Genomic DNA, 11,057 nt, shown 5'->3' on the forward strand with positions numbered 1-11,057 from the left:
TTCAGAATCCGAGCTTGCTCTCGCTGAGCTTCCTGTTCCGGAGTTTGCTGTTCCTGAGGCTGTTCATCTTGCGCTCGCTGTCGCTGTCGCTCTCGCTGTAGCCAATCTTCGGCCTCAAGCTGGTTTTTGAGCAGAGTGTTGCACTCGTCAATCACGATCCGATCTAGCTGGTGCAGGGTTTTGAGCCGGTCGATATAGCTTTTAAACCTCACAGTCAGACATTCTTCAGGAGTGACAAGAACAATGGCCGCACCATCTGGCTGGACCTCACAATCCCACTCCACACAGCGGACACCAATATCTGAGCAACGCGCCTTCATGTCTTGACGATGTGACAGTCGAGGTACAACGACAATCGTCGTTCCATCTGGCTCAAGAAGTGCAGGGAGCATGAACAACAGACTTTTGCCTGCTCTGGTCGGCCAAGTTGCCATCACCAGACTCTTGCCTTATAGGTATAAGTTAGATACAAGTCAAGACAAGGAGATCAATGAAATGATAATAGAAATTCTTACCTTCAACAATTGCCCTCAGTGCTTCTTCTTGCATGCCCCGGAACTCAGAGTTGAGTCTGTCCTTCATCACTTGCCCCAGATCAGCTTCGCGTAATCGAGTAAGCCGGCTAGACTGATTGTCGGCCAATTCACAGCTATACCGGTCATTTCTGAGATTGTATCTGACCTTAGTAGGAGCTGGACTGAAACCAAGAAACCTGTGCCATGCAAGGCTAACATCCTTAAATCTTTCACGCATTTCAGGGTCTACTCCTTGACCTTCTCCCTCCTGACGTCCATAATTCCTGTTTGCAGTCTCAGTGGTATGCCCAGCTTGACGATCCTCATCGTGATCTGGACGGGGCCCTTGAATTGCATGTTCTTGCAGAAAATGACGACTTATAGCAACTGCAATCTGACGATATGACTGCAAGTTGATTCTCTGACCAAGAATATCCTCGGTTTCACTCTTCAATGCCTCGCGCATATGATGTGAATTCAGAGTTTGCATGGCTTTTGCATTGGCCGGCGCTTTGCGGGTTTGATTTGCTGGAAACAGGACTGCTGGCGAGGCTATGTTTTGACCCAGCTCGATCCTCAGCTGCGCGATAAAAGGCTCGACAATCCAGAGATACCACACCAATAGAGCGCCAACATCAAGAGGCAGGTACCGGTGAACAGTGTTGGAATAACCGGTGCGCGCATGCCCTTTGTGGTATCGCAATACAAAGACCACCATCCCATCTTCGATCAAGATGTTGCGCTCAGCCTTTGTGGTGTTGTACCATCGAGCACCAGTGATCTCTGTACCTCGCGCTGGCTGACCACCAGTGACATGCATCAAGACAAGCAACTTCCTCCGGAAAATATCAGCGTCATTCAAGAATTGTGAAGCTCGTTTGCGGTTCAGAACTTTGCCACTCGTCGTGCCACCAAAGAATTCACACTCCAGGTCCGGCTCTCTTATCCGTCGATGAAGCCTGAGTTGTGAATCATGATCCGACAGAGTGCAGCTGCTGTCTTGCAAGAACGACCATCCAGGAGTTTGTTTGCTCGCATCATTGCCAAGTTCAAGCCATGGAATTGCGGGCAGATCTTCAGCAGACCTGGCAAAGAGAAGTTGTTTGACAAGAAAAGTCTCTGTACTGTTCCGAAGAGTATGTACAAAGCCGCGAAAATCACGCATGGAGAATCCGATGGTGCCGTATCTTAGCTGGTCAAAGTCTCGCCAGGAAATCCGACCATTTGTGGTTATGCTCTTTGCAATAGACATGGCGAATGCTCGCATCCGGAGCATCCGGTCCACTGTCGTGTTGCATTCATACAGCATCTTGCTTGCATAAAATTTCTTCAGCGCTAGCAAACGTGCCATGCTATCGGTCGGATGCTGCAGGCAGGAATTCAGAACAACTAGATAGCGGGCAATCTTGATCAATCCTGAGAGTTGTGGTGAGAAATATTGAGCCTTTGTAAAACTCCCATCTTTCAAGAGCCCAAGTACAGCCAGGAAGCGGTAGAAGGTATTTTCCTGATCGTTACCATTCTTCTGGCTCAACAAAGAGATGCAAAAGTCCAAGGTGGCCTGTTGAATTGCTGACAATTGCCTTGGCTTTAGATCGGCGCAGATTGGTAGCTCTTCATTGTCGCCGTGCTCAGCTGGACGGTTCTCGTTATTGTCAGAAGCATCGTACTCTTCGTCAGATGAAAAGTCATCCTCATCATGTTCAAGAAAATCGTCGGGGTCGTCAGGAGCGGGATAGAAGATGTCCTCTTCCTCGTCGTCCTCCGAAGCTGGACAGAGCTCGACATGATCAGCTGGACAGTTCTCCTGATTGTCAGAGGGCAGCGCATCATCGCCTTCATCATGATTGTTATCATCATGGTCAGGACCGGAATGCTCTTCCTCATCTTGGATCTCTTCAAAAATATGATAATCGGCTCTGTCCTCTGGCTGTGGACCCTTGGCAACCGCGTCAAGCAGCTTAGCCCACGCATGTTTCTGCTCATCCGAAAACTGATAAAGGCCGCGCCATGCTCTTTCCCTGGAGTGCTGCGTGCGAAAGAAGAACATAAGAGCTTTCTGCCAATATTCTTGTGACCTCTTGAATGACACAGTTGTTTGGTAAGGGCACAGTTCGCGAATGTTCAGTTTACCCTTATTATTATCATCCGCTCTGCTGCGCTTTGCCTCTGCGGCCAGATAGGTGCCGCTGTTCTTCAGGCAGTCCTCTCCTGCTTGTGCAAGAACAGCAAGAGCGTCCCAAACTGCACGCAGCTCTAGTGCATGACGCTCATGGTGATACTCCGATGATGCTGGATTGGCACGGCGCTTCAAAAATTCCGCAGAACGAATCTCCGTATAACTAGGAGGATGCCGTAGTAGTCTGCGTAGCTGGTTGTGATCTCTGCGGCCAATAACTTTAGGCCACTTCGTATGGATCAGCCAATCATTGGGTTCTGGGTCACCATCACCAGACATTTGCACAGACTCTGCAACGGCTTTGTTGTACTCAAGCATAGTCCGCTCCTCGTCCGACTTTTTTTCTTGCTCCTGCACGACTTCGGCGCTTTCGGCGCTGTCTGGGTCCTGCATGGGAATGACCTCAACGTAGTTTGACTGATCTTTGCTTGCAAAAAACCTTTGCCTGAAAATCTTCACGCACCCCCCCGCATACCGCTCGGCTTTGGTGCTAACCCCTGCCTCTCTAACGCCTCCATGGGAACCAGGGGAAAATGTTGCTCTATGTTGAGAATTCCAGTGCTTCTGAATCTCGCCTAAATTCGATGAAAGAAAGGCGGTGGCTGGATCTTCACAAACCGTGCACCTGTATTTATCGTTCTCCAATTCAAGCTGAGGAATCTGTGGAATAGGTCCGGTTGGCATAGTGAACTCCGCGATGGTGGTCCTCACAGTCGGCCATTTGTCGAGAATTTGGTCCTTAATCTGCTCCCGCACATTTGGGCCTCGAAGTTTGTGCTTCTTCAGCAAGTGTCTGGGAACTTCGTCAGGCATGACTGCGTGACGGCATTTCTTACACCCAATGAGTCTGTACTCAGGCAAGAAGTCAAAGAGCGTGTCGGCGGACATATTGTAGACCTAGACCATGGCATCGTTAGTCCTGAACCCTTGAATAGAAAAAACCACAAACACGTACAGATCACTTCACTATCGCTATACAACAGAGCGACTTGAGCCAGAGTTGAACGCGTCGAACAGCCTAGACGTGCCAGCATCGTTAGTCCTGAACTCTTGAGTAAGGAAGCATCACACACATACCGGTCAATATTCACTATCACTATACACCGCAGTGACTTGGACCAGAGAAGAGCGCGTCGAACAGCCTAGACGTGCCAGCATCGTTAGTCCTGAACTCTTGAGTAAGGAAGCATCACACACATACCGGTCAATATTCACTATCACTATACACCGCAGTGACTTGGGCCAGAGTTGAGCGCGTCGAACAAGCTAGACCGGAGCATCATTAGTCCTGAACTCTTGAATAGAAAGATCACAAACACGTACAGATCAGTTATCGCTATGACAAGTAGAGCCGGTCGAGTACAAGCGACTTGTGTATGTTTGGGGGCCAGAGTTGGACGCATCGAGCTGCCTGGATACATCAAAGGCCCTGCGCGTTGGACGGCACTTTCCAAGCATTCCTGGACGCGTGCCAGTCCTAAGGACGATAGGACGCGTACTAATTAAGACGCGTACTAATTCAAACACATAATTACTTTTGCGAGTGTGTGGCGGCTGGATCATGCTTGGCTTTCTTCTTAAACCGCTCGTTTGGCGTCGTCTTGGTAATCATCGGCTGCTTCCCAGCCAAATTGCTGCAATGGTCCATAGGGCGTACTAGTGATGTCTGATATGATCACATTCTTCTGGCGATGAGGCTTGCCTGTTTATATCTGGAGCTCGTTTAGCGTTGGCTTATCAATCACTGGCTGCCTTCCAATCATCGGCTGCTCCCCGGCCACGCTAGGCTGCTCCCCGGCCACGCTAAGGATCTTACGGCGTTGCCTGATCATGCCTTATCAATCACTTGGCTGCTCCCCGGCCGATGCCTGCCATTTGCGTCTTTGTTTACTTGTACTTGCTACTAAGTCATCCGTCGCGTCCTCCTCATCTGCTCTCTCTCACTCTTACGCTACATGGTTGAGAGTCGGACCGAATAAACCACTGGAACATGTCATCTTTATTCTGCGCTAAGCGCTCCCCAGCTGCTTACCAGCAATCCTCCTGGTTTCATCTTTCAAACAAACATCGATATCTGGTGAGTTCGCTGATCGTTATCTATGCGTCGACCGCGTCAAGATGCTAACCACCTTCAGCAGTCATCATCCTGGCCTCGAGTCTGCCCTTGCTTGAATCCACTGCTCAGTATATATGCGCCGACCGTGTCAAGATGCTAACCACCCTTGGCAGTCATCATCCTGGCCTCGAGTCTGCCCTTGCTTGAATCCACTGCTCAGTATATATGCGCCGACCGCGTCAAGATGCTAACCACCCTTGGCAGTCATCATCCTGGCCTCGAGTCTGCCCTTTTCGTCTTCCCAAGTATCAGTCGTCCAAACCAAGCATCGATATCATCGATATCTGCGGGTGAGTTCGCTGGTCGTTATCTATGCGTCGACCGCGTCAAGATGCTAACCACCCTCCAGCAGTCATCATCCTGGCCTCGAGTCGCATCGATATCTGCGGGTCCACTGGTCAGTATGCGTCGATCGCGCCCGAGTGCTAATCACCCAGCAGTAATCATCCTGGCCTCAAGTCCTTCAGCTACTCACGCCACTTCATCAACTCCTCCCCTCTTGTCAGGATACGTGCCCTTCGCTGGGTGGATGCTTAACTCCTTTGCCTTGACGATTCCTGTCGCTGCCAGATCGTCGCGCTTTTGTCTTGAGTTTGCTTTTGTCTTGAGTTACCGGCTTACTCACCACTTGCCTAGGCTTCCTGCTGCTGATTTCGTCAGCCACTGTAGTGTTTGTAGTAAATCTTTGTGTAATGTGCTCCCAGACCTTGAGAATGAGTGCTCCTAGCGAGATGAGCGCTCAGATCTTGGGACGACGATGCAGCATGACGTCACTGATAAGGTTTATAAAACAAACTTTATCTGAGATTTTTCACACCACATCTGCTTTCTGCACTTTCTCTTCCCTCTTCATCTGCGCTTCTCCTCCCATTCCTTCCTGCTCTTGCTGTTGCTACGCCAGTCCAGGAGCTGCGTTTTTCTCGCACCTCCTCGTGAGTCCTGACGTGCTGATCTGCTTTTCTACGCCCAGCCGACGTTGATCTGGTTGAGTCCTCGCCTCCTGCTCTGCTCTGCTTCACCTAGCCACGCTGACGAACTCCTTCTCACTCTCAGCACACCTTCTCACTCTCAGCAACCTTCTCACTCTCAGCACACCTCTCACTTCCAGCACACTCTCAGCACAACTCCTGGTGTTCGCTCGACTCCCTTTGACTGCCGCTGCGCCCACCCCTCTTCGCCAGCCGCGACCTGGCCTCGGTCTATATATCTGATTGCTGTCTCTATATTTGAATATACTCCGTCGATTTGATGCACTATTCTCCTTGTAGTTCTTATGTAGTTTTTCGCGTAGCTACACCCCTGTTCTTATGTAGTTTTCCGCGTAGCTACACCCTTACTTGACGTCGGCCGCGTCGTTTAGAAGATCACTGGGCCATCGTCCTGCGCTCCTTTCTCCACTTCCGTCTTCTTCCTCTTCTCTTTTCCTTTCATAAATAGCTTTAGATTGTTCTTCATTTTTTCCGCTTCATTTTCCTCTTTTTAATATTTTTCTTACTTGTCTTGTTGCGCCTCTATGTCGACTTTAGTGTGGTTGTTTTCCCAAACTCCACTCCTCAGCAAAATCTCCCCCCTACACCCCGTTTTTTTGTTCTCATACACCACCTCATACCCCACTTTCTACACCTGCTCTCCTCTCCTCCTCCTGCTCCCCCGCTTCCCCCTACTTTTCCTTGATTTTTGCATTGATTTTTCGTTCATTTTTTAGCTTGTTTTTAGTCTACTTTTCACCTACGCTCGTCGCCTCTGTCTGCTCCTGTTGGTCGCGTTTTGTTGTTGTTTGTCTGATAAAGATCCGGTTATCGCATCGCATCTTATCTCCTCGCTCATCGCCGGGGTGCCGACGTCACTACGCGTCTACCAAAGCTTTGGGACTCCTGCGCTCTCGCCTCACTCGCTCTCGCCCGCTTCACTGCGCGTGCTCCAAGAGCGCTGCCTCCCTGGCCCGCTCTCCCTAAGCTTCCTCTCACTCTTGACCACTCTTGTTGACGTCCTCACGTAGTCTCTGGTCGTCGCCGGGATCGCCGCTCTATGTCGAAGAGCTCGATGTCGAAGAGTGCCGTGGGCGGGCTGCACTCAAACTCTATCGCGTCACATTCCCCGCGACAGCACTGCCCCCCAGCAATGCGCTATCCGACATCCCGACTGTTTCAGCTTGGCAACATTCCTCCGAAAACCCCTCACCTGATAGAGATAAGGACAAGGACAAGTTAGATAAAGGACGGTCTCGCCGCCTCGTCCACCTCTCGCCCCATTTGCTCTTCTTCTTTGCTCCGCCACTCCGCTCTCAGCGTCTTCGCTCTCCCTCGTTTCGTCGTCAAGCTCTTCGCTCTTCCCTCATTGTTTCGCCGTCAAGCTCTCCGCTCTCAGTGTGTGCTAACTTCTGGTCTGATTGTCCTCCTTTGCCTTTGTTTGTATCATACTACCGTCCTGCCAGATAAGCCCTCCGCCAAGGCCTCAACATGTCGTCAACCTCCCCACGCTGCTGCCTGCTCGCCTGGCTACTTCCACTCGCGGCGAGTGCTGCCTGTTCGTGTCAACTCGTCGATGAGTGCTGCCTGCTTCCACTCGTGTCGGCTCGTGGTGAGTGCTGACTGTCCGCGTCAACTCGTCGATGAGTGCTGCCGATTGCTCGCCCAGGCTCCTCACTCGTGTCAGCTCGTCGATGAGTGCTGATCCACTCTTGTCAGCTTGTGGACGAGTGCTGATCCACTCTTGTCAGCTGCGATCAAGAACAAGGCCTTGCCAGCGCTGCAAACCACTGTCTGTTTTACTACTCTATACTTCTATAATTAATAAATTGATAAAGACTGAATAGAACCGTGTAGCGAGCCTTTGTGTCCGGCTAATGGCTGACTAGAGACTGTTATAAAGACTTGTCGAAATGATTCTCCGGCTGATGGATGACTAATAAATGCAGACTAGAGACTGTTATAAAGACTTGTCGAAATGATTCTCCGGCTGATGGATGACTAATAAATGCAAATAGAGAATACTGTAGACTGTTGATAAAGACTTGATAGCGACGATGTCTAGATGATGACTAATAAAGAGAATAATGCAGAGCTTAGAAAAGAGATCCTGGGACAATGACACATAGAAAAGAGATACTGAGCCGATGACAAAACAGGAGATACTGAGCCGATGACAAAACAGGAAATACGCGATAATGACAGTGATAATGCCAATCGAAGCAGAGCTGGCAGGCGCGCCACCCCTACCCATGTGGGACTCCCCCCCCCCCCCTCCCACTTGCTCTTAATCCCCACCCCTACCCATGTGGGACTCCCCCCCTCCCACTTGCTCTTAATCCCCACCCCTACCCATGTGGGACTATGGCTAGGACCCCCCCTCCCACTTGCTACCCTACGTCTAGGGTTGTCACTAGGGATCATCTCTGAACCGCATTTGATTGCTAGTGTCTACCTTTTCTTTTTTTTTTACAAATCGTTCCTCTATTGTAGAAAACTCACGTAGATCCCATGACGCATCAGCACTTTCTCAGTACACCTGTTCCTTATCATCTATCCAGTATCAATTACTCACGAATCTCCGCGTTGTCGATTACACTTCCGCTGGAGGTTGATGGCGCGCATGCGGCTCAGGTCTGGAGACCGATTGTCGCTATGGAATTCCAGTCTATGTCTTCCCTGCTGATGCCGTCATCTCCTCCTAGCTACTGGCTATTTAAAAAACCGTGCAATATAGAGGGCGGCCTTGTACTGAGCTGAGCTTTGTTAAGACGGTTGAAATTTGAACAAGGAGAGAGCTACACAAAACTTTGAAGAACATGCAAATGAGCCCAGCCGCAACAGTTATGATAGCGCTGGCAAGTCCCAAGATACAAGGTAAGCCCTCAAAGCTAAGAGAACGATGGTTCTCGTACTTCTTCGGGTTACGGCAGGTTATCGGATCATTTTATCAAGACTCCAATATCGAATCTGTAGTGGTCAGTCGTCAGCGGTGGAAAAGGGCTTATAATAGGAAAAAAAGCTTATAGGAAAAAGAGAAGTCGAGGCGTGCATGCATTCTGCCGTACTAACAGCAGTTCGAGTCCTGCTGGTCATACTCCCGTATCAACTTCAGTATAATGGTTTCCCTCTATTAAATAATGGTACATATTTTACCTAACTAAAGCACTTTTTCATATCTTAATCCCGTACACTAGTTTAAACCTCAGATATCACAAAAATCAGTTATTGACAAGTTACTGAAAACAGGCATGCCCGTTCCACCTATCACAAAAAGGCGATCAGGACAGTGACTAAAGTAACAGCCAGCATGATTGACGGAACGCCAGTAATTCCGGCCGCATTTGTAGTGACCGTGGCAACCGACGGAACAGTGCTGTTTGCAGTGTAGTTTGACGTGTAGTTCGAAGTAGTTGTGATACTGGTAGAGCTCGAAGAGCTCGTCGAGCATCCATGGTTCTTGTACAAAGTCGCGCTGTCGAGCACGGTTCCGTTCGCGGATGCGATAAAGTCGTGGGTAACATGCGTGCAGTTGTGGAAAGTCAATCTACTCCAACCATAAGTCTCATTCTGCAAGTAGCGAGAATACTCAGTCAAAGGAAGAGAGTAGTCGTCGGTTCCGTGGTAGTGACCACCCAGTCCGTTGAGAATATACATCGGCGCAGATGGATCATTAAGTCCATTGGGATCAACGACACCATAAGCAACAGGGTCGTTACGCTCGTACATGTGGATATGGCCATAAAATACCATATCAACATTATATTTGACCAGCAAAGGCTCAAATGCAGTCTGGCAGTTCGCGCAAGTGGAATCGTTATCAGCCGACGCATACCAAGGACGGTGTCCAGACACGATAACCCAGGGAGTAAGCGAGCGGTCGACGTTGGCAAGGTCATTCTCAAGCCAATCAATCTGCTCGTTCTCGTAAGAGCCGAATGGACCAGAGTCCATGTCCTCTCCGCTGGCAGTCTCATCGTCACCCACAAGGCCATTACCGAGGTCTGTCTCGGTATCAATCATGACGTAGTGCACCATTCCGTGATCGAACGAATACCAAAAATTGTCCACACCGCCCGACTCCTCACCAGGCATCGAGAAGTAGTTTTTGTAGTATGTAAAGTTTCGTTGACCTTCGGGACAGATGCTGAGATCGTAGGTGACTCCATTGTAAGTCTTTCCGCCTTCGTCACAGTTGCTTTCATGATTTCCTGGACCAACCATGTAAGGGCGGACGGAAGTCACCGGCTGCATTTCGTCAAAGAACTGGTTCAGCAAGAGGTTGTACATTTCAACGCCCTCATCAAGAGTAATGTTCAGATAGCCATGAAGATATTCAGTGAGCCAACTATCGGCGTACGCCAGATCACCGGCTGTTGCAAAGGTCAGCGATCAATTCTTGATAACAACAGGAATACAAGCAAATCTGCACATACGATGAAGCAAGAGCTCAAAACCGTCACGGAACTGTGATAGCGACTGCATAGTACTGCTATCCGATGCCGTGAAAGCGCCGGTATCAGCTTCACTCGCAGCTGACTCTCCAAATTCACCCATCACACCTGGAGACAGCGTTAGTCACTTCCTACTTTAATTCAAATAAGTCAGTAAACGCAGGTGTACTTACCCATGTCAATGACAACGGCAGCCGTATAGGGAGTGAAGTCTCCTCTGGGACGAGCAGTGGTGAACGTGTAAGCAGGAATCTCGCTGCAGTTGTAGCAATTGGTATGCGACACGGTATAGTAGTACGTCGTATCGGGCTTCAATCCATAGATGGTCACATGGTTTGCCCAGGTAGGTGAGGTCTCATAAGTGTTGGAACTTCCGTAAGCAACACTGGAAAGATCCCAGACGTTTTCACCATAGTGAACTTCGGGCTTCTTGATCTCAGCATAGGTATTCCATGACACGGTCATACCCGTCGGGCCAGCATATGCCAGACGATGCTGAAGAGGCTCCAAAGGATTCTTGGGAACCGCGCCAGGAACGTCTATCTGGGCGAGCGCAGAGACCGCAAAAGCAAACGCTGCAATTGCGCTGGAAAAGAACTTCATGGTCAATGATGATATCGGTACGCTGAGGTGATGCCACTGAGACTCTCCGTAGGTGAGCCTTCGCCAGTGTATTTATATGTATACATCGAGCGCATATTCGTCCAGAAGATATCGCTCCCCACACCGTCTAATGATAGTAATAATCGCTCATCATCCAACTGGGAAGCCGGAGCAGGATACGATTCGTTGAGAAGTTGCGAAGTCGAGGGTCGGTTTGAAAAC

The 11,057-nt window shown here is 49.7% G+C and overlaps 1 protein-coding gene across 1 annotated transcript; it reads right to left on the minus strand.

Annotated features, from left to right (window-relative positions):
- Window positions 1-9,045: 9,045 nt before the first annotated feature.
- BZA70DRAFT_240742 (metallophosphoesterase) lies at window positions 9,046-10,835 on the minus strand (the record flags this gene model as incomplete). The annotated part of the gene is made up of 3 exons (XM_064910512.1): window positions 9,046-10,151; window positions 10,215-10,340; window positions 10,406-10,835. The coding sequence occupies 3 exons, from the start codon at window positions 10,833-10,835 to the stop codon at window positions 9,046-9,048; spliced, it is 1,662 nt and encodes a 553-aa protein (XP_064766739.1).
- Window positions 10,836-11,057: the final 222 nt, after the last annotated feature.

This window comes from Myxozyma melibiosi (assembly GCF_037950935.1).
Source record: "Myxozyma melibiosi strain Phaff 52-87 chromosome Unknown BZA70scaffold_10, whole genome shotgun sequence".
NCBI classification, from domain to species: domain Eukaryota; kingdom Fungi; phylum Ascomycota; class Lipomycetes; order Lipomycetales; family Lipomycetaceae; genus Myxozyma; species Myxozyma melibiosi.